This window comes from Aethalodelphis obliquidens, unplaced genomic scaffold (assembly GCF_003676395.1).
Source record: "Aethalodelphis obliquidens isolate GAN/ISIS:26980383/991018 unplaced genomic scaffold, ASM367639v1 scaffold6, whole genome shotgun sequence".
Taxonomy (NCBI): domain Eukaryota; kingdom Metazoa; phylum Chordata; class Mammalia; order Artiodactyla; family Delphinidae; genus Aethalodelphis; species Aethalodelphis obliquidens.
Window position 1 is genome coordinate 53,647,163 of NW_020837950.1, and position 24,248 is coordinate 53,671,410.

Consider the following 24,248-nt stretch of genomic DNA (forward strand, 5'->3'; position numbering starts at 1 on the left):
CTTCAGTCATTTTGAATTGGGTTTTCTATTCTTTGCCACCAAAACCACTTTAACTGATCCAAGCCACACTCATACCCAAGTTCGTAATTATCACCTATTTCCTCTTCCAAACTTTTCACAGCCATCCTTGTTTTCAGTTAGTCATAATGTATATAAATTTTGTATCCATATTTTCCACTTAACATTATTGTGAGCATTTTTCCATTTTTAATAGACAATCTTTGTGATTATCACTTTAGGAGCTGCAGAGTATCCATCGAATAAAGAGATCGCTGAGTAATACCTTATTGTTTGATATTTAGGTTTGCCTTCACAGTTATAAACCAAATTACTTTTGCAAAAGTTAACTTCACACACACACACACACACACCCCCCAAGGACTGCATATATATGCAGAGAGAGTATTTGTGAGTCCAGGATAATCACTCATAAAAGGCAGTAGTAAGTGGATATCTAATTTTCTTCTTAAAAAAAAAAATTCACACTGGTAAAAAGTCTGATAATGCCCCAAATCAAAGTATTTTATATCTGCCTTAGCCTGAAAAGCAGAGTGAGCTCAATCCAGCCAGGAAATGTATCAAATCTGTTATTGCTAATAAATGTTTTTCAGCGCCTGCTACATAGAATCAAGATGCAGCATTAAAAAAGTTTAAAAAGGGACTGCTTTCAACCAACTTTTTTAATTAACCTTCACTTCAAACACCAGATGGACTTCAAAGAGTACAGCCTGTAACATCCCACAAGTCCGCTATCTCTATCTGAATCAGGAGATTTGGGTGAAATAATCTGCATGACATGACAAAAAGTCAGATCTATGAATCACTCTTTCTGGTAAAATTGAAACCATTGAACTCAGATTGGGACTTGAACCCACGTGCTGGGACTCAAACCCGGCCGAAACCCAGACTGGGACTTGAACCCATGGTCTTTTAATTGATATCACACAGCTCAGGTTCTTGACATCTAGTGCAGAAAGAATTCAGTGAGAGACAAAGTAATAGATAAGAAGTGGATTTATTTAGAGAGAAACACATTCCACAGATAGAGTGTGGGCCATCTCAGAAGGTGAGAAGCCCTGACGTATGGCGTGGTGAGTTTTTATGGGCTGGGTAATTTCATAGGCTAATGAGTGGGAGGATGGGATTTCCAGGAATTGGGCCACTGCCCACTTTTTGATCTTGGATCAGCCTCAGAACTGCCGAGGCATGGGTGGGTGTGTCATTTAGCCTGCTAATATATTACAGTGAGCATATAATGAGGCTCGAGGTCCACTGGAAGTCAAATCTTCCGCCATCTTGGACCTAGTGGGTCTACCCAGTTTTTGTCATGTCCTGTGGCTACGTCATTCTTTTAAAGGTTGTGCCCTGCCCCTTCCCTCCTGTTTCCAAATCTCAATCATTAGAGCATTATCGTTTATTATACCTATTTTACCCATCAGTCATCGGTCACCTATGGTTGAGTTCCACTTGGCTGCTTGTAACAAAGAGGAGCTCCTAGCACAGTGCAAGCAAGTTGCCCCACCGGCCACACCAACTGGAGACTGGAAAAAGGATCCCTCTTTCCGGTCAGGAAGCTCCAAATTATTGCAAGGTACTGTTGGGGGGAATCAGTTGCCTGTTAATTCTTCCTATAGAAATGTGAAAATAATCTGGCTCACATTCAGTCAATAATCATATTCTGGTGAACTAAGTTGTTATTATCCCACACTGGTCAAACAAAACCATTTTCTAAAACCACACAAAAAGTTACCGTAGGCCTGCCTTATGCTTGATCCTAAATCTAGTGGGATTAAGTCACAGAATGGTAGACTCCGCTGACATGATCACCCATGGCTACACAGCTTAGGTGGGTTCCGATGCCCTCCCACGGTTTTCCCTGACTGTGACAAAGGGTCTTCAGCCTCCAAATCACCTTGACTGCTCATTAGAAATGCACATTCCTGAGCCGAATTCCTTAGCTGACTTAATCAGGGTCTCTGAAGGCTAGAGCCCAGGTATCTGCATTTGAATAAGCCCCCACGTGATTCTAATGCCCATAGTAAGAACTAACCCCCAGGGCTGATTCAGGGTGAATCCCCCAAACGATTCTTTATTACTAATTTGCAAGTTTCACACAACCAGGGCCCAGGCATCATCTTTCTTGTTCTCAGATATTTGAGCCACTGGAGTGTCCACGCCCTGCCCTGGCTCACCTGATATCCCCCTGCCACCCCTTCAACTTGGTTTCAACCAACTCTCCACCTCAGGGGCACCAACTTCCTCATTACTCTTGATGCAAACAGGTACATGACTCTAGCCTCCAGGTTTTTGTTTTTGTTTTTGTTTTTTTTTTGCGGTACGCGGGCCTCTCACTGCTGTAGCCTCTCCCGTTGCGGAGCACAGGCTCCGGACGCGCAGGCCCAGCGGCCATGGCTCACGGGCCCAGCCGCTCCGCGGCATGCAGGACCCTCCAGGACCGGGGCACGAACCCGTGTCCCCTGCATCGGCAGGCGGACTCCCAACCACTGCGCCACCAGGGAAGCCCCAGTTTATTTTTTAAAGGAGGGATTTCGTTACAATTAATTTTCTTTCCTTCTATTAATTTTCTTTCCTTTTTTTTTGGTTAAAAAAAAGAAAGAAAAGAAAAAGAAAACCCTGGATATTCTCAAGTCAGAAGAGACTGGAAATCATGTACATTGGACCAAACATAATTTCCTTTCTCTTTCTTTTTAAACTAGTCTTTAAACTACAAGAATAGGATCATTAGACAGTACAGATATTTCTACATGTTTATATAATTAAAGAATAGAATGAGCTGTGGAGTGAAATGTGCACTATCTTATAATGCTGCTATAAGATTTAAATGAAGGACTTCCCTGGTGGTCCAGTGGGTAAGACTCTGCGCTCCCAATGCAGGGGGCCCGGGTTCGATCCCTGGTCGGGGAACTAGAAACCACGTGCATGCTACAACTAAGAAGCCCACATGCCGCAACAAAAAAAAAAAAAAAAAAGATCCCGCATGCCACAACGAAGATCCCGTGCGCCACAACCAAGACTCGGCGCAGCCAAATAAATAAATAAATAAATAGGTTTTTTTTTTAAAAAAAGAATTAAATGAGAAAACTAATATATAAAATGCTTAGCTCAGCATCCAACAAAGAGTGAATGCTCAATAAATCCTACCTGTTATTATCAGGCCGGGGTGTTTTGGTACATACTCAGTGCTGGGAAAGTCCTTTGAATAAATCTGTTTCAAAGCTGCCTTCCTCCGGATAAGGAAACTAAAGCTCTGGGGGTTGAGTCTTACTCAACACTGCATAGCTACTGGCAGAGCCAAAGCGGACACCAGTGTTTTCTAAAGCACAATTCCATATTCTTTTCACCACTCCATGACAGCTTTGTTCACACTCTTAACTGAAATGTGGAACGAAAAAAGTCATAGGTTCAGAATATGCCAGTCATTTTGAAGGTATGAGTTACATCCAATCAGAATGTGAGGAGTAAATGACAGAATGGGTTAGCAAGACTAAGCCTGTGAGAGTAATTAAATTATTACATAGCCAGCAGATTGCTGTCCTGGTTTTTTTTTCTTCTTCTTTTTCTTTTTTTTTGTGGGGGTGTGAGGCAGGGAGAGAATTTATCTCCCATCTTGGGTGTTTTCTTTTGTTTCTCTTGTGTTCAACCACTTTACTCCAGGAAGTACACACACTATTACGCAGTGTTCAGAGTTCTGTCTAGTGAGAATTGACTATGAACACAAAGGAATCACAAAGAGTGTGTTGCTGTTAGGTTTAAATTTCTTTTCAACACAAGAGGGTGGGGAGAATCAATGAACAAGCTACTCTCCTCATTTGGAATATAAAGTGAAAAGAATCATGTGTCAGAAAGCACAATAGATCTAGTGTTTTAACTCTGAAATACACTTATTTATGTCTATGTATATACAATAGGAAATATGAAATATAATAATAGAAAGATGAAAAAACTGTCAGTTTTTGCTAAACATGAGATTTTACTACAAATAATCCCTCACAGTAAATAGTGAAACAATGCTAGGGCTCTCTGCTTGATATCACCTCAAAATTTTTACAGCCACATTGGCATTCTGTCTGTGAAACACAAGTATAGCGATGACTTCATTCTCTAGGATAAAGGATAATTGATCTTAACCTTCCTATCACTTTCCTTTAACGCAAAGCACTAATGCAATTGAAGGCACAGATAAATAAAAATTTCTGAAGGGAAAGAATGGCCCTGTGAAAGTTAACCTCCAAATTACCTCCAAAAGGTACAAAGTACAACATATCTCTGAATCACAATTAGTGAAACAGCTGCCCCACAGCTTGGATGGAGAGCTGCCAAAAAAAAAGAAGTTTTAAAGAAAATCCAAACTCTGAAGGACATGTAAGGTTTTTTCCCCACAACTATTAGAGAAAAAAAAAAGCCCTAATGTTAAACAAAACACCAACTCAAAACAAAGCACTGTTTAAAGGCCGATTATTCACTTACATTAAATCTATTAATGTGATGCTTTTATTACCACAAAACCAAAATATCTTACCAACTTTATCTCTTTACCAATTGATCCCGATTTTCCACAAACAATATATACAGCTGAATACTGGCACTTTTGAAAACCGCACTTGACTATATCAAGTTGCTTCTTCCCTAAGATAGTTACTATTCCGATCTCTTTTCCCTTTCTTTTTTCTTCACTCACTGATGATATTTATCACACTGTGCCCCAGAACATGAACATCATTTTGACAAGTTGTATTTTGGCCGGGAAATTTTGCCAAACTTTTTCAAATATATGTCAATGGTGGGAGTAAGGCAGAAATTTTACCACGTTTTCCCAAATCGGGTGTGTGGGGGGGAAAGTTATTGATTGTCATATTAGATTTAATATTTCCCTTTCCAAAACAAGTAATTAGAAACTATCGCCTCCTCTGCTTTGCCTCTTCTACGTAAATATGGTAACATTCTGAAGGCAAGATGATCCAGAAAACACACATCCTCCCAACATATGCGCGCGGCCACACACACACACACACACACACACACACACACACACACGGCAGAGACAAGACCTTATCCAGGAACCCAGAGCGCAGCACCTTCCAGAGAAACTATCACCCCAAATAACCTTCACACACGAAGCCCGCCTTGCTAATTCAAAGTCAAGGTACCAAGGTACTTGGATGGTAACTCAGGGGCAGCCCACCATCACACTGAGAGGCAAACCCTCAATCGCACCCCCTCTCACTCTCTCTCTTCAAGGAACACCTAATGCCCTCTCCTAGCTAGGGTGGCTCCCCGCCAGTCCAAGTCGCCGCCGCTGCCCCGAGGCCACTCACCGTGTCTGCAGTCGCAGTAGCCCCAGTCCACCTTGCCGTGGGCGTTCCCATAGAAGCACCAGGGTCTGCCCGTGCCGTCGGGGCTCCGGCAAAAGTTGTGGCTCTGCCCTCGCAGTTGAGCCCAGCCCGCCGGGGGCGACCGCTCGAGGAACGGTGGCACCTCTGCCCAGCGCAGACAAGAGGCGCCGAAGTCCGTCACGTTGACCCAGGGCTCGCCGGCGGGGCAGTCCCCGGCGCGCGGCCCGGGCGTGTGCCGGGCGTGGAGGGCCTGCAGGCGCGGGGTCCGGAGCGCCGCCGGGGGGCGCGGGACGCGTGGCAGAGGCGTCCTCTGTGGACGCTGCTGGGTAGGAAGGTAGTAAGGGTACTGGGGACCCAGAGGATAACTGAGGACCGGATCAAAGCTGACCACTCCGGGGAGCGCCCCGAAAATCAGAGCCACCGCGAAGCGGGCGAGCGTCATGGTGCCAGAGCAGCGGCGTTTGCTCCATACTCCCCCTGCTCCGCGGGTTCTGAAGGGTAGGAGAGGAGGGGGCGAGGGCGGGGCTGCGCGTCCCTGGAATCCCCTACTCCAGCCCCCTCCCGTCCCCCGCGCGCGGTCCGCCTTCTCCTCCCCACCTCGCCTCCCGCCGCGGATCCCCGGCCGTGCCTCTGCTCCTGCGCCTCGGGAGCGATCGCGGGCGGGGAAATCCTGTGTTCCGCGGAGCCCTGGCTGGTGGAGAGGACCTGCCAAGAGAAGACGCGGACCCGGCGGACAGTGGCGGGGCCGGAGCCCCAGGTAGCCTGTAGTGACACGGGTCCGGGAACTCTGCCCCCTGGCTGCCGGCACGGGGCGCGCAGTCTCGCCCCGGAGCCGGACCTCCGCGCGGCTCCTGCCTGGCTCCCGGCTGTCAGCCCGCCCGGCCGGGCCGGACCAGCTGCTGGCACCGCTGCGGCCTCAGTGTGCCCGAGCCAAGCCCGAGGGTGCCAACGAGGGGGACGGTCTTGCCCGCTCCTTGCCAGCAGGCGACACCACCAGAGCCCCGCGTCTGGCGGCTGCCAAGCCTGCCACCAGCCCCTGCAGCCATGTCTCCTCCACCCCCTTGCCGCGCCTCTTTTCCTCTATTCTGAAATCGTTAAAAGTGTGGATGGGTTTACCTGCAACTCTCCCTTGATAAGTCCCGGGGAGAAAGTTATCAAAGCCTACTTGGAATGCTGAAGCCATTTTCCTGAACTGTGAGCTCCTCAAGGACAAGACCACGTTCCGTTCCGCTTTATATCCCAGTGCTTCACACCGTGGCCAACACTTACTAGGCTCCAGTAAACATGTGCTGAAATTAAATTCCTGAACCGACGCAGGGAAAGCAACTTGAGCCTTTCTACTTCCTGCCACCCACTTTCCACCCGGTGCCCTGAAAAACACCAGTTGTTTGGTTATTATTGGGGTTCCGTGAGGCCCTCTTAATACCAAATTTCCTTTCTAACCAGAGAAGACTTCATCCGTTCGGGTCTCCATCCTATCCAAAAAGGCCATCCCTCTAACACCTGCTTCGTTTTTGCCCGGCAAGGGACTTGAGTTAAGCCTACTCTTTCGCCTCTCCAAAGTAGACTCTGCCTGCCGGCAGTTTTGTAGCTGTTAGCTCGACCTTAGCAAAGCCCTTTCAACTGCTTCCCGCCGCCAAAAAAAAAAAAAAAAAAGTTGGTTTAGAATTTTTTAAAAATCACTGAAAAAAAAAAAAATCACTGGAGCTGGATGTTTTAGGATTTCCCCTATCAGTTGTTCCTGACACTTAAGTTAAACAAGAAAATGGAAGGCCGTAAAGAAGGCAATAGTTTACTTTCTGGCTTCAGTGCGCGGTAGAACTACTGTCCCATAGTATATACTGCACTGTGAAGAAAATTTGAGCATGACTTAAACGATTATTGTTAAAACCTAGATTTCAGTTAGAAACTGAATTAATTTCCTTCCCCCAGCTCAAATAATAATCTTAGTTTAACCTTTTGGAATCATCTGTTGTTTTTTTTTTAAGTTTGTTCACTCCTATTAATGAAACATTTGATTTAACTTCAGAGAGAAGTGGGCAAGTGAATGATATTAGGAATCCAGGAATGTATTTATCAAATCTTTATTCAAGATGTTTTTACCCACTATTTCTTTTTTTTTTTTTTTTTTTTTTTTTGTGGTACGCGGGCCTCTCACTGTTGTGGCCTCTCCCGTTGCGGAGCACAGGCTTCGGAGGCGCAGGCTCAGCGGCCATGGCTCATGGGCCCAGCCGCTCCGCGGCATGTGGGATCTTCCCGGACTGGGGCACGAACCCGTGTCCCCTGCATCGGCAGGCAGACTCTCAACCACTGCGCCACCAGGGAAGCCCCATTATTATTATTATATATATTTTTAAACTAATAGTTTTCTGACTCCAAAAGCATAGTTAAAACTGTACTTGGGGAAGAGAGTGAAGGTAAAATCCTTCTTTGGGGGAGGTTGATTTACTTATTTTAGTAGGGTCGACAGAGTTCACCAATCACAGATTCTTGATATAATAGGTGACAATTCTAAAAGGAGTCACCCTTTTCCTTCAAAACTGGCTCTCCACCTTCTGCCACTCACATCACGGCCCAGGGAAGGCTCATCTTGGGATTCTGGCTGGCTTGCTTAGACCCTGCTGCCCTCCCTTCCCTGCACAGCTCCTACACCTGTGGCTTTCACACTTCCTGGGGGTCTGGAGGCAGACCCAATTCTGATACACCTGTGTACCTTGGAGAGAAGAAAATAATGCGAAAGAAGTAGAAGAGAAGATGGTTGGAACTGAGTTCCAAGGAGGAGGGACCCTGGTTTGGCCTCTCCTCCAGCTTCCTATACACCTAAGAGGAGCTGAAGATTTTCCAAGGTCTACTTAACATTTAACAGATTATAAAGCTGACACATACAAAGTGGAGTTACCCACAGAAAATTCCACATCTGGATTTAATCGCTTTAATTTTGGAGCATATCTTTCTGAGAATATAAAATGGCACGTCTGTAATTGGACTGTGAAGTCAGGGGCCTCAATTTGGGTTTCATCCTCTACTTTACAGGCAGAGTATGACTTAAACAGACCTGCTCTTTACATATTACTCCCCTCCTCTGCTAATCTCTTCTTTCATTTCTCCTCGCTGCTACCAACATGCAGATGTTTAGGATTTCCAATTCTCCATCCAATCCCTGAAATGCATTTCTCCCTCCCTCCTCCATCACATCATGTGTGTTGGGGGAATGGGGAGAAGTCCCCTCCTTCGACCTCTATTAGTTGCCACCTAGCCACAACTCCCTCCTCAGAGGCTGCTGACCCTCTGTCACACACATCAAAGCCAAAGGTGAAGGGGAGGCAACTCAACTCCATTGTGTTACAACTGCAAGAACCCCACTGCCAATTCTTTCTCTGCTTTCCAATCCCTTCAGCAACAACAAAGGAGCAAGGAGAGGGAAAAGAAAGAAACAAGTGACATCTTGCAGGCATTTCCCATCACAACACTTAGAAAGCCCCACGAGGCCCCCCAATCTCTCTTTTCACCTCTGCAACCTCCAATTCCATCAAGCAACCTCGGTGATATGGGGCCCAAGAGTCCAACTCTCCCCAGCTTGTCAGCCTAAAACCTAAAAATGGGAGTGAAGAGGAGAGTCTCCCAACCCATATCACAGCAGGGAGGAGGTGCAGCCTTGAGGGGTGGAGGTGGGGCACGAATACATGTGCATATCTGTACTTTCCTGTGGTGACTACGTTACAGTAAGAACATTTGATTTTATGGTGGTTTGGGGGGATCCTTTTACTTTACATACATGATGGGCTGAATAGTGTAGTTCGATTTAGAAATACAACCAATATATTGTACATTTTATTTTTACAGAGTTCCAAAACCAATACATCAAATAACTTTTGGAAAAGTTCCATGTACAGTTTGGGTACTGCCGGTATTTGGGAAAGCAAAGAGCGTTCAAACATATGGCAAAGAAGCAGTATTTACTTGGGACAATTCCAAGTGCAAAAAAAAGTTGTTAAAAGAACACTGAGCATTGCTGTATCACATAAAAGAAAAAATATATTAAATAATAGCAATAATATAAGTCCCTGTCTAGGGACTGTGGGAAATTTAAAATGATAAGACATTATCAGGTCTTTGTGGCGGGGAATACAGTAAAAGAACATATAGTATTTGGTTAAAAGTACAAGAAAATAAAAGAAAGATCCAGAAAATAAGAAATGAATTGCTAAATGAATGGTACAGTGATTTGGGCCGAGGGCCTCTGTTGGCAGGACGTCTCTGGCAGCAGAGGTAAAGTTTACACCTCTGCCTTGTATCAGCCCCACTCTTCTTTGCCAGCCCTCCACCATGAAGATGTCTGAGGACCCACAATTGCAACAGGTGTTCTATATTTAACCATATATAACCATGTGTAAGGGCTGTTGACCTTACATACAGTGTCCAAGAGCAAAAGAAAAGTTCTGCTTGACTCATCGTATTCATAATGCTTCTAAGAGGCATTTTATCTCTATTTTTCTCATTTTTCAAAATGAAATTTTATAAAACTTTTTTGTTTTACAAATTTTTTTGTTTTATAAATAAAAAATTTTATAAAACTTTTTTGTTTCCTTTTTTAAAATATTTATTTTTGGCTGCATGGGGTCTTCATTGCTGTCTGTGGGCTTTTCTCTAGTTGCGGCGAGCAGGGGCTACTCTTAGTTGCAGTGCGTGGGCTTCTCATTGCAGTGGCTTCTCTTGCTGTGGAGCACCGGCTTTAGGCACACAGGCTTCAGTAGTTGTGGCACACAGGCTCAGTAGTTGTGACTCATGAGCTTAGTTGCTCCATGGCATGTGGGATCTTCCCAGACCAGGGTTTGAACCTGTTTTCCCCTACATTGGCAGATGGACTCCTAACCACTGCGCCCCCAGGGAAGCCCTTCATTTACTTTTAAAAACTCTTCTAACCTTGGTGTAATCCCTATATGGAAATTAATTCTACAGATTCATTTCCAGGCTTACCCAAATTATACATACTCTATATGAAGAATATAGATGTAAATATATAGATAGCTCCCAAAAACAGAAAAGAAAAAAGGTTAATTTGGCCTTGAAATCAAACTGGTGGTCACGCTGGCTCTAGCTCCTATTCACTATGGGATCTTAGGTGAGTTCCCTTAGTGCTCTAAGCCAAAGGCTCAACATCTGTGAAAAAGGGACGGCAATCCTCTTTGCAGGATAGCTCTCTGGGAGGGGTAGTTGAGATAATACATGTGAATTGTTGAACAGAGTACTCAGAAAGTGCCAACTGCAACATGGTAGATTAGCCTCAGTAACTGCCTTTGAATTCTTTTTTTTTAATTAATTCATTTATTGTTAGCTATGTTGGGTCTTCGTTGCTGCGCACGGGCTTTCTCTAATTGTGGCGAGCAGGGGCTACTCTTCGTTGAGGTGCACAGGCTTCTCAATGAGGTAGCTTCCCTTGTTGCAGAGCATGGGCTCTACGTACGCGGGCTTCAGTAGTTGCAGCACACAGACTCAGTCGTTGTGGCTCACGGGCTCTAGAGCACAGGCTCAGTAGTTGTGGCACACGGGCTTAGTTGTTCCGTGGCATGTGGGATCTTTCCGGACCAGGACTTGAACCCATGTCGCCAGCATTGGCAGGTAGATTCTCAACCACTGCGCCACCAGGGAAGCCCTGCCTTTGAATTCTTAACCCCGAAAACTAAGTCACCCTGTGAAAGCCTGCCTCAGTGAAGCAGGAAATCCCCTCCCTATCATGCTTCTGCCTCTTGCCACACCCCATTTAAGAAGGATGACAAACATGCGGCTGCCCCAGCTCTGCTCACTTGAGTACTAGTTCTCGCTGATGGGTTTTCTCCTCCTCTCAACAGGTTTGATCCCTGAAAGCCAATGAACTACTAGCTATTTTGAGTTAAAACACTTTTCATGAGGAGTCTGCCTAAGGATAATGAGTGGTTTTCAAATCCCTCAGTTGCAGGAGGGCTGTGGCCACAGATGAAAAAAGTAAACAGATTGAAAGAAAAGCCTGGCTAGAACTGCTTGCCTGTGATCTGGGAAGCAAAGAATCTGCGTGTTGAAAAGGACTTAGAGCTCCAACTTTCTATCAAATGTAGGAATCGTTTTCAGAACATCCTGACAAGTGTACTTCCAAGTATTTCTTGAAAACTATGGGTGGAGGAAATTTCTACTTGGAAGCCAGGACACTCTACCTCTAGAAAATCCAAATTGTTAGGAAAATCTCCCCATCTACTAAGCCAGAAGTTGCCTCCAGGTGGAAACCTACTTTATCCAGCTATGATTCTGGTTCTACTCTCCTATTGATTTGGTGTCAATTTAGAGTCCAGCAGATCTGGGTTCAAATCCCTGTTAAATTGTTCATTAGCTTCAGGGGGCACTAAAGACTCCTTTCTCTGCCCCTTCTTTTCACCTTCAAGAAAGAGCTGTTCTGAGACTTCCCTGGTGGCGCAGCAATTAAGACTCCACACTCCCAGTACAGGGGGCCTGGGTTCGATCCCTGATCAGGGAACTAGATACCACATGCGTTCCACAACCAAGAGTTTGCATGCCACAACTAAGGAGCCAGTAAACCGCAACATGACCAAGTGCAACCAAATAAATAAACATTAAAAAAAAAAAAGAAAAGAAAGAGACGTCCTGATTGGGAGCGTGCGGATCCAAGAACAGCAATTGATTCACACTGCTAGACTCCCTTACTAGTATTATCATGGGAGATATAAATATAAGTCTGTATAAGCATAGACAAACAATGCCCTATTTTCCCTCCTTTACTTAGTGTTTTTTCTACTTCATCACTGGAATCTTAAGGACCATAAAGTTGCGATTTGGGCATAGGTTGGGGCAGAAAGGGAGGGAGAGAAGCTGTTTAGCTGTGTGGTCATTGGCCTACTGCTAGGAAACTGCTTTGGGGTTTGGGATCAAAGCCTTCGCTAATTGTAAAAGTCCACATTTGCCTGGGCTTGCATACTATGCATAAATGCCCTCCGGGAAACTCACTGCCTGAGGATGGGGGGTGGGGCCTGGGGGGGAGGGGGGAGTGGAGATGGGATTCAGGGATCCTGGCTTCCCGTCATCCATCAGTCACTGCTAACCTCTTTTAAAATATAGTTTGCCTGTCTGTAATATGGAGATAATTCTATTTTACGAAGTTGTAAGAATTAGAAGCAGTATGTTAAGTGCTGGACAATGAGCAAATGACTATCATTTAAGTATGTGAAGACAGTTATCAGGACAAGTGTGGCAGTAAACTGCAGCTCATAGAATTAAAAACCGTACCTCAGGGCTTCCCTGGTGGCGCAGTGGTTGAGAGTCCGCCTGCCGATGCAGGGGACACGGGTTCGTGCCCCGGTCCGGGAAGATCCCACATGCCGCGCAGCGGCTGGGCCCGTGAGCCTGCGCGTCCGGAGCCCGTGCTCCGCAACGGGAGAGGCCGCAGCAGTGAGAGGCCCGCGTACCTCAAAAAATAAAACCCAAAAAACAGTACCTCAGATATTATTTGCCCATTGCAGATTTCAGTGGAAAAAAAAAATGTCGCCCTTGCTTCAAATACCACACTATGATTGCATTAACTTTTCCACAGCCACATAATTTCTGGCTCTTATACAACAAAGTTACCTAAACTCTTGTCAGTTTGACAAAATCCCACATATCCTTTAAAGCCCTGTTCAAACTATGAAATCTTCTCTAACCAAATTCTGCTCTTGCAATATGTGTTAGCCTGGCATGCTGTACACACAGAATTTCTACAATCACAATCACATTGTTCCAGATTTGTCTACATTAAAAAATCCCCAATGGAAAGAATTATGCATTCCACAGTGATTGGCCCTTAAATGGCAGCCAATAGGCAGTGAAGAATTATTCAGCACTGAAAAGAGTTACTCAGCATGAAAAGACATGGAGGGATCTTAAATACATATCAACTAAGTGAAAGAAGCCTATCTGAAAAGATGAAAAGACTGTATACTATATGATTTCAACTGTATGACATTCTGGAAAAGGCAAAACTATTGAGACAGTAAAAAGATCAGTGGTCGCCAGTGGTTGAGGTGTGGGGACAGGAAGGAACAGGCAGAACTCAGAGAATTTTTAGGACAGTAAAAATACTTTGTATGATACTATAATGATGGATACATGTCCTTATACATCTGTCCAAACACATAGAATGTACGACACCAAGAGCAAACTGTAATGCAAACTATGGACTTTCGGTGATGATGATGTGTCAATGTAGGTTCATCAACTGTAGCAAATATAATCACTCTGGTGGGGTATGTTGATAATGGAGCAGGCTATGCATGAGTGGTGCAGAGGATATTTGGGAAATCGGTGTACCTTCCCCTCAATTTTGCTGCAAACCTAAAACTGCTGTAAAAAATTTAAGTTAATTTTTTAAAAATGTCAGCCAATAAACAGTGAACAAGTGAGATCCTCAAATAAAATGCAAACAAGCTTTTAAAATTTTTTTATAATGTGATAGTGTAGTGTCTCCAAGAGATGTCACAAACTAGCAGCCAACAAGATTGACATGCCATCCAGATATATCAATATTTTGTTTGGTAGAGAATCATTTTAATAATTGAACTTTATGCATTATTTAAAATCAGTAGCTCATCCATAAAATTAAGGACTACCTGCCTCCCTTGTGTATCTGTTAGAAAGCTTTTGGCTGCAAGTAAAAGACACTTCAAATCAAACTGGCTTAAAATCAGGTATTTTAAAGGATTATATGATCTCATACAATAGGAAATACCAACCAATCCAGGTTGATTGCTTCAGTGCCTAACCATGTCTTTGAGGTGCCAGGCTCTGTATCTCTCTACTTGGTCATCTTAGGGTTGGCTTCATCTTCAGACTGCCAGCAAAGAACAGGACATTACATCTAGATAGAGTCCATGTCCAGAAGAAGAAAAGAGACTTGTTCTTTCTGTGCCTCTTTTTCAGGAGTGAAGTAATCTTTCCCAGAAGCTTCTGAGGAGATTTCCCCTCACACCTTATAGACCATTATTGGGTCACATGCCTGTTCCTGAAACATTCACTGACTGGAAGATAGACTTACTGTGATTAGCTTAAACTAATTATCTGGGAGCTTGGGAAGAGGTCAACCTATGTATACCTTGAAAAATCAAAAGATCTGGCAACATTGCAACCCTAATTCCTAATTTGTATGATACTATAATGATGGATACATGTCCTTATACATCTGTCCAAACACATAGAATGTACGACACCAAGAGCAAACTGTAATGCAAACTATGGACTTGGTAACAAGTCTATTGTTACCAAGACATGGTAACAAATGTCTATTGCTGTTTCCATCCTTAGACTTAGGGAACAGTCCTCAGTTCACCATTGATCACTACTTGCCTGGACTTTTTTTTTTTTTTTAATAAATTTATTTTATTTATTTATTTTTGGCTGCATTGGGTTTTCGTTGCTGCGCGTGGGCTTTCTCTAGTTGTGGCGAGCAAGGACTACTCTTCGTTGCGGTGCGCGGGCTTCTCATTGCAGTGGCTTCTCTTGTTGTGGAGCACGGGCTCTAGGTGCATGGGCTTCAGTAGTTGTGGCTCGCAGGCTCCAGAGTGCAGACTCAGTAGTTGTGTCTCACGGGCTTAGTTGCTCCGCGACATGTGGGATCTTCCCAGACCGGGGATTGAACCCATGTCCCCTGCATTGGCACGTGGATTCTTAACCACTGTGCCACCAGGGAAGTCCTGCCTGGACTTTTTGAGCATTTGGGTTTACTACACCTAGTTTATACTTTTTTATCTGGCAGGAGTTTTATGCTAAATTATGATATTTCATAGGTATTTCAAGCCTATGGATTCTGGAGACTAATGATGAATGGGTAATTATGGGTAATTATGTTAGTATCTATAGCGACATAAGTTTTTGTCCCACAACTTAGTGGCTTAAAACAACAAGCATTTATTATCTCACAGAGTTTCTGGGAGTCAGGAATCTGCGAGTGGCTAAGCTGGGTGGTTCTGACACAAGGTGTCTTATAAAGTTGCAGTCCAAGTGGTGATGGGGCTGCAGTCATCTGAAGACTTAGGGAAAGTCTTGTCCAAGTTGCAGTTGCAGTCCAAGTGGTGATGGGGCTGCAGTCATCTGAAGACCTGGGTGGGCTAAAGGATCTGCTTCCAAGCTCACTCATAGGTTGTTGGTTGGAGGCCTCAGTTCATCACCACATGGAATTCTCTATAAGGCCACTCACAGCATGGTATTGGCTTCCCCTGGGGCCAGTGATCCAAGAGAACAAGAGTGACCAAAACAGAAATCACAAAGGCTCTTATAACCTAATCTCAGAACTGACATATTCTATTGCTCACAAAGTAAACTAACCCTGGTGCAGTGCAGGATGTGTGTGAGTTCCAGGAAGTGGAGATTGCTGGGGGCCGTCTTTGAGGCTGGCTACCATAGTTACATTCTGCAAAATTGATCTGTTGACAGGGAATTTAAACAGATACTTATTTGTAGTGTGACTACATGAATTTTCCAAATGCTAAATATTTTGGGAGTGCATTGTCAATTAAACAATCACTTTACATGAAACATAGGGTCAGCTGTAAGCAAAGTTGTCTTAATTTCCCCAGAATTGCATCTCCCATGCTACATTATAAGCAGACTCAGTCTTGTTTTTTATCTGTTTGCAAGAAAAAAAAAAGATTGTATCAATGAATCAGGTATCTAGACTCCTAGTAAAAGACTCCCAAGTGTATCAGCTGCCTGATAAGACTTAATGTGTCAGCCAGTCTGGAGTTATTAACTTTTCAACAGGGACAAAAGAATGCATGGTCAAAGGAATTATGGGCTTTCAGGCATCCCCTGAACTGAGTCCCAGGAGAGCAGGAATTTGGATAAAGAAGATGCCTCCTGCAATTGTATCACGTGTAAGGCTGTCCATATTAGAATATTGCTAAAGAAAAAGAAAGATAAGACAAAACAAAAATAGCCATGGTTTAATTTGATGAGAAGATTACAAACCTTTTCAGCTAAATTATATTCACCATCTGTAAAACAACTCCCGGCATTTTGTAATGCAACAGTTTCTTGTCTAAGCAATTAAGCTATATACATTACTGTTGCTTCCCTACACACCCTCATTAAAAAAAAAAAAAAAAAAAACCCTAAAGCATCAAAAGGCTTATTTGTGTATAACACTGTTATAACAACTGGAAACAAAATTTTCTAGTGGAGCTGAAATCAGAAAGAATTTCTTTTGCCCCCACCCCTCCATGAAACAGTTACATTGTGAAGGACATTTTGCCCTCATTTGGGGACTGAAAGATAAGATACAGTTTTGAAATAGAGACTCATTGGCAGTAATTATAGCTGAGTTGTGTAGTAAAACAAACTCAGGGCATTAAAAATATGATGCTACTCTGTGGGCTTCCCTGGTGGCGCAGTGGTTAAGAATCCTCCTGCCAGTGCCGGGACATGGGTTTGAGCCCTGGTCCAGGAGGAGCCCATGCCGCGGAGCAACTAAGCCCGTGCGCCACAACTACTGAGCCTGTGCTCTAGAGCCCGCAAGCCACAACTAGTGAGCCCGCATGCCTAGAGCCTGTGCTCCCCAACAAGAGAAGGCACCACAGTGAGAAGCACGTGCACCGCAACGAAGAGTAGCCCCTGCTCTCTGCAACTAGCGGAAGCCCGTGTGCAGCAGCGAAGACCCAACGCAGCCAAAAATAAATAAATTAAATAATAATAATAAACAAAAATATAATGCTACTCTAGACTAGTCTTTATTTTTAGAAGGCTTAGAAAACCTCTACCCAGTGTACAAAGGCTCTACATGTGACTAAATGTTCCTTGCTATCAAATGGTCATCAGAAAAATGAAATATGGTCAGACAGTCAACAAGAAAAGCAATACTTGGCACACAGTATCAGTTCTGTTGCAGCTCACAGCTGAGTCTAAGCAAAGGCAACTTTATGGAAGATGCTGGGTTCCATCTGGGAGCCTGAAATAAGACGTTAATTAGTAAGGTTTCCTTCTGTGACAGAACGGCTGTTAATGTAATGGCATGTGTCTTGTGGAATGCTTGTCTTCAGAAATATTTTAGGTAAATTATCTCAGAGACTCAACAATAACTTTGAATAATTTTAACCTTTGGAACTTAACTAGCTCAACAGGGCATATAATAATAAAGGCAGAAGGAAGAAATCTGTTAAGACATAGATCTCTTGAAGATGTTAAAATGTTTAAAACCCTGAACATCAACAGAAAAACCTGAACAATAACATCAGTTTTAAGAATATAGATAATGCCATGATTTTTATTTTTGATTGTGATACATAATAGTATGTGTAACTATAATTTGAAGCTATGATGTTATACTTTATAATTTTCTATATTCTTTCATTTTCAAAATGTTTGATAAATATTTAGAAAGAAAGAGCACAAAAGGTAATACAAGGATCTTTAATGTACACCAATTTAGTGGCATCCAAATGATCACTTAAAGATATACTGACTTGGGCTTCCTTGGTGGTGCAGTGGTTGAGAGTCTGCCTGCCGATGCAGGGGACACAGGTTCGTGCCCCAGTCCGGGAAGATCCCACATGCCGCGGAGCGGCTGCGCCCGTGAGCCATGGTCGCTGAGCCTGCGTCTGGAGCCTGTGCCCTGCAAGGGGAGAGGCCACAACAGTGAGAGGCCCGCGTACCGCAAAAAAAAAAAAAAAAAAAAGATATACTGACTTTTTCATAATGAGGACTTTTACTCAAGTGGTTGGATGGATTTGTGCTCTCCTTAAGAAAGCTCTTGAGTGAGCTATAGGATCTTATTCATTTCCGGATCCTCATTACTTACTACAAGTTTCTAAATAAATATTTTTCACTGACTCTATATCCAGTTTCTTATCTACTTCTCTCTTTTTTTAAAATTAATAATTAATTTTTAAATTTTCTTTATTTTGGCTGCATTGGGTCTTCGTTGCTGCATGCGGGCTTTTCTCTAGTTGCAGCGAGCGGGAGCTACTCTTCGTTGCGGTGCACAGGCTTCTCATTGCAGTGACTTCTCTTACTGAGGTGACTTCTCTTGTTGTGGAGCACGGGCTCTAGGCACACGGGCTTCAGTAGTTGTGGCTCACAGGCTCTAGAGCGCAGGCTTAGTAGTTGTGGCGCACAGGCTTAGTTGCTCCACGGCATGTGGGATCTTCCTGGACCAGGGCTTGAACCCGTGTCCCCTTCATTGGCAGGCGGATTCTTACCATTTTGCTGGGCAAATTTCTAATAGGTAACTTTTCCATCAGAAAAGCGGTGTGTTACAATTAAGGTGACCATTCATAAGCTGGATTTTTTCTTAACATTAGTAAACAAATTCTTCTTATCGTCACTGTTACATCTAAATAGGGGATACCGTATTGTCTGGTGGACAGCACATAGACTGTCAACCAAAGGATGTTATAGCAAATTCTCCTCAGCCATTTAATAGCTCAGACGTTTGCTAGTTTCTCTCCAAGTTGCATCTGGGGGTGACAGTGCCACCCCAGAGTGCTGTTGTGCAGGGATATGAAAAGTGCTGTGTTGGCTAATTCATGGCCACTCAACAGATGGTATGTTTTCTGTTTCATTTTTGTCCCCTTTGTCTAAGCTCAGTGTTTGTCCTATATTATTGAAAGGCTAAGAGTTTTTTCCTACCAAAGCATGCTGAATCAAGATGCAGTTTCACAATCCAGGCTGAAGTAGAACTGGTCAGGAAAAGTTGCTACAGATCCTTGAGAACATGCTAACCTTTAAAAAAATCTCATCCAGTCTGTATTTGGGGCCCCAAAGTCCAGTAAATAATGTGTAGTTAATTAAAATCTCAGCTTCTTTGGGAAAGAAGTGAACTTTCTTTGCCTTTCAAATTGGTAGACAAAGGAATTCAGACCAAATTAAAGTGCTGTTAAGCCTTTGAAACATAAAACAAATGAAATATTACCTCTAAGGACTAAATTATGCACTGATAATTTTTGGGGTTCTCACACAGGAGTTTTAACATTTTTACTTTATTAAAAATCTAAAGCACTTAGGCCATTAAATTTTACCTATGTAGTTTGTTGTTGTTTAATGAAGATATCAGTGGCAATCATCTCCATTTCCCGCTGGATTTCAAATACCAACTGTGGCAGCTACAACATTGTAGTTTGGGTTGATCACTGATCCTTACCTGCTGCCAACAGCAGCAGTGAGGGTTTTGCCTTTCCTTCTGGAGCACACATTTGTAAACCAAAGCTTTCTGATACTGAGTGTCAACCAGGTTTTAGATCTTGTCTTTACTAGTATAGGGGCGTTACACCCAGGGTTACTGTCTTTTCTCTATATCCTCAAAAATGCTGTTTTAACAGATTCTTATTTTTCCTGAGTCTTCTCGGGATCTAAATTGTCCTCTACTTTAACCTTCCTTTTAAATTCTCTTTGTGATTAAAAGGAACTGTTTCCTGGTGGCCTATCCTACTAACTTCGTCTTGGACTTTCTGTCCTTTGTTTACTTTCTTTGCCCACACTGTTTTTTGTTTTGTTTTGTTTTGTTTTTTGCGTTATGCGGGCCTCTCATTGTTGTGGCCTCTCTCGTTGCGGAGCACAGGCTCCGTACGCGCACGCTCAGCGGCCATGGCTCACGGGCCCAGCCGCTCCGCGGCATGTGGGATCCTCCTGGACCGGGGCACGAACCCGTGTCCCCTGCATCGGCAGGTGGACTCTCAACCACTGCGCCACCAGGGAAGCCCTGTTTTGTTTTTATTGTTGGTGTTGTTGATTTTGTCCTCCAGTGTATCAAGTTCATTGCTATTTCAGGCCTCTTGTACTTGCTACTCCCTCTTCAAAGAATGCCCCTCCTCTGGGTCTTCACAGGGCCACTCTTTAACTCTTAGATCTCAATCAAATCTACCTGCCCCGGTAGTCTCTGCCCTCCGTACCTAAAACACTCGCCGTCAACCTCCCCCCAGGTCACTTTTCATCCCATTAAACTGTTCTCCTTCCTCCATAGCACCTATTACTATCTGAAGGGATCTTTGTCTTTTACTGTGTTTGTCGTCTGCTCCACATGCTGGAAGGTAAGCTCCATATAAGGCAGGAACCTTGTCGCTTTTGCTCTCCACAAAATCCCTAGTGTTTCGCACAGTTCCCACAGAGGCGTCATGAATAATTTCTTGAAGGAATAGATGAACGAATCTATGACTGTCTTCATCCTCTTCTCCACCTATTTAATGTTGCCAATTAATCAAGGTCCAGGGACTTCCCTGGTGGCACAGTGGTTAAGAATCCGCCTGCCAAGGCACGGGACATGGGTTCGATTCCTGGTCGGGGAAGATGCCACATGCTGAGGAGCAACTAAGCCCATGTGCCATAAGTACTGAGCCTGTGTGCCACAATGAATGAAGCCCGCGCACCTAGAGCCCATGCTCTGCAAAAAGAGAAGTCAGCCCAATGAGAACATGTGCACTGCAGTGAAGAGTAGCCCCGCTCGTGGCAACTAGAGAAAGCCCGCGCACAGCAACGAAGACCCAACACAGCCAACAATAAATAAATAAAATAAATAAATCTATTAAAAAAAAAATCAAGGGGCTTCCCTGGTGGCGCAGTGGTTGAGAGTCTGCCTGCCGATGCAGGGGACGCGGGTTCGTGCCCCAGTCCAGGAAGATCCCACATGCTGCGGAGCGGCTGGGCCCGTGAGCCACGGCCGCTGAGCCTGCGCGTCCGGAGCCCGTGCTCCGCAATGGGAGAGGCCACAACGGCGAGAGGCCCGCATACCGCAAAAAAAAAAAAAAGAAAAAAATCACGGTCCATTTTTTTTCCCTATAAATATCCTTTCAGAGGACTCTCGTCCACAATGTTGATTAAAACAATGGCCTTCATTTTAAAAATATTAGACCACCTGTTAGAATTCCTCACGACTCTGCCCTAAGTTTCAATGGCTAGTCAGTCACCTCACCCGAATGATTGCCCTTGATTTAGGTTGGAATCGATCCGTTTTCATCCCAATCAGTTCTGGGAGACTGTTTGGTGAGTCTGTAACCCCTGAAGGCATTAGTCCAGGATTCTTAGCTCAGGATTCTCAAGACTGCCCCCAGACACTATTCCTATTCCAGACAGTAAATTTTAGGAAGGAGAGCAGTGTAATCCCTACTTTTTCGTACCAGCCTGCTCAAGACAGTAAAGACCCCACCGAGGCCCATTCCAATCTTGGTTGTTAACTGACAGCAAACCAAGTTAAGCCTTATATAAAATAGATAAGTTAAAAAGAAATAACTAAACCCTGTACTTCTTGTTTTTCCATATTCTTCACTTTGGGCACTCTCTGCCCTCTGTAGGAGTATGCCTCCTGAACGGGATCCCGGGGCCTGCATTCCCAGGTCTGGCACTTTCCAGCCATTCGTACCCAGAGGTGTACAAGCTGCAAACTCTCCTCTCCCTGCAAGTCCCTTATCACAAACACTGTCTTATGGACAACATCAGGCCCTCAGTGTTTGCCTGCTGTTGATTTGATACATTCCTTTGTGCTAGACTAAAAGAACCCTCAGGGCCTCTTCACCTCCAGCAGTCTTAATTGTAGCTTTTTAAGATAACCATCCACTTTGGTGTGTCACCTAAAGGAATGAGAGAAGAGGTTAAAATTCTAGACCAGGTAAGAGGCGAAGGCAAGTAACAGGTTGAGACAGATGCTTCTGATGAGTAGCTTGTTGAACAGCTCAAATTCTGCTGGGTATGTGGCCAACGACTTTCTCTCACAGCCTTCCAGAACTGGATAAAAAATCAACTTGAGCACATTCTTTGGGGAAAAAATAAAATGATCCACTTGATGCTTTAGATTTTCTATGGGAATTTTTAAACATCTACATTCCCAATTGTTCTCCCCTCAGCCACTTTCCCCCTGAATGTTCTCTTTGTCTCTTCCCATGTCCATATCTGTGATATTTTTTTTCTCCATAGCTTACTCAGCCTGAAATTTTTCTATCCCTACACCGTTTGTATTTTCCTCATTCCTATAAGCTCTATCATTAAAAAAAAAAAAAAAAATCCCTCTTTTGGGATCTGTTACATGTATAATGGACATACCAGCTCTGAAATATTCCCCTCAGGAATGGAATAAAGGGAAAAACAGAGGAAGAAAGATGAAAGAAGCCTGGATCAGTTTCTCATCTTCCTCTGTGGGGCAAAGGGAAAAACAGAAGCCAGGCCCTCCCTCTCTACAAAAAACCTACTAACCTTGGAGGTTTCTTCATCTCCCTTGATGGATTGAAACCTTAATTATCTGTCTCAAGTCATTAGGCTACTAAATAATTATTTTGCCTTTTATTTATGCTCTACTCAATTAATATTATCATTATTAATATTGATCATAAGAAAAACAATGAAATTACCTATATTTTTTGTTATTTAACCTTCTCTAATATCTAATTCGGTCATTAATTTTTTGCTATCATTAAAATAGGGTAGTGTAAAACATCAACATATTAAAAGATTAAGAAAACTATTGCATCTTTCAATTAAGCATCCAGTGGATATTTTAACATAATAGAAGAGAAATATAACATGTTCTATAAAATTAATTAATTACAGTATAACTTTTCACACAAACAAAATGAAATTTACAATTTCAGCTTTTTGAATGAAACAAAACCTCTCTGAGATTTAAATTATAAAATATGAGTGACATAAATATAAAATATGAGTGGTGTGACTATAAGATTTTATCTCGACTTTTCTAGAAAGCATGAAAAAATGCAGCTGCATTTTTTACCACACTAACATTACATTCACTAGGTCTGTTGAAATTACAGTCAGGAAGAAGCCTTTTGTCTCTGTCTATAAATGAACTCTGTAGAGCTGCAGTGTATTTCTTCAAGCTACTGAGGATGGGCTTGTTGCTAAAGAGATTTAGGTTACTATTTAGGGAGCTTTAGTTAGTGTGATAATGAGGGCACAAGGGAGATTTTCAAAAAAAGTTGGGTTTTAAAAAGACAATGTGAACTTAGCTGGGAAGAGGCAGACGTCAAAAAACAGGAGTTAGTACTGCGTTCTAACAGCACAGTGGTGAAAGGTAGCAAGAAATGAATAATGAACACAAATGTGGACCAATTCAACCCAGAGTGCCGAAACAGTACTCAAATCTCTCCATTTAATTAAGGTGTCAACTAAAAAGATAGGGAATCACTTATTTTTTAGGCAAATAATGACTATGAATACATAAATAAATTCTAGTGGAGAAATCACATGCACTCTATTCTGACTTGTGGCTTTTTGTCTGCTTTTTGTTTTGTGCCATTTGGACAGTAATAGTTCCCATAACGTGATTAATTCTTAGCAATGATAAATGAATTTAATATGCTATCTCAGTTTAATCAATCTGGCAACCCTTGCATGATAGACATTTTACATGAGGATACCGAGGTTTGGTGAGGTTAAGTAATGTGCTGCACCTTAAGAGGTGACCCAGGTCTTACCAGATGCCAAAGCACTTGCCCTTCACCACTGCCCTGTGCAGCCTCTTGTGTTGGTAGCTTGCAGGCAGTGAGAAGGACACAAGATTTCTTCTGACTTTCAAACAGATATGTACAGTACTTTGTGAGCTCACTAGTGAAAAACTAAACCAAAGCAAAAATATGACAGCCCTAAGGTTTAAGAAAACCTAAACAAAGCCCATGGATTTCAGAGTCTGAGCTTTGGTTTCTTTGATTGGTGATGAAATATGGTTGAACTTGTGAGCCTCTCCCAAAAATGGAGATGTTTGTGGGAGAAGATATGCAAAACATGATAATCCCTTGAACTGTTGTTCTTATAAAATATAGCCATCTCTTTCAGACAGCAACAAAATTAGTTCATGACTTACACGTTATTTTTAAAATATATTAGAGTCCATTTAAAGTTCCAAAATGTGGTACTCAGCACAGAAATATAATAACAAATGTTATA

At 43.2% G+C, this 24,248-nt stretch overlaps 1 protein-coding gene across 3 annotated transcripts in view; it reads right to left on the reverse strand.

Moving 5' to 3' along the window:
- The window catches only part of PRSS12 (serine protease 12), a 67,327-nt gene extending 61,035 nt beyond the window's left edge, over nucleotides 1–6,292 (reverse strand). The window contains exon 1 of one of the 3 annotated variants that reach the window (XM_027103596.1): nucleotides 5,337–6,288. In XM_027103596.1, coding sequence (XP_026959397.1) covers nucleotides 5,337–5,796 — 460 coding nt within the window. In that variant the 5' untranslated portion in view covers nucleotides 5,797–6,288. Of the gene's footprint in view, nucleotides 1–5,336 lie in introns of all 3 variants that reach the window. The other 2 variants (XM_027103595.1, XM_027103597.1) reach the window with 2 other exon arrangements.
- Nucleotides 6,293–24,248: the final 17,956 nt, after the last annotated feature.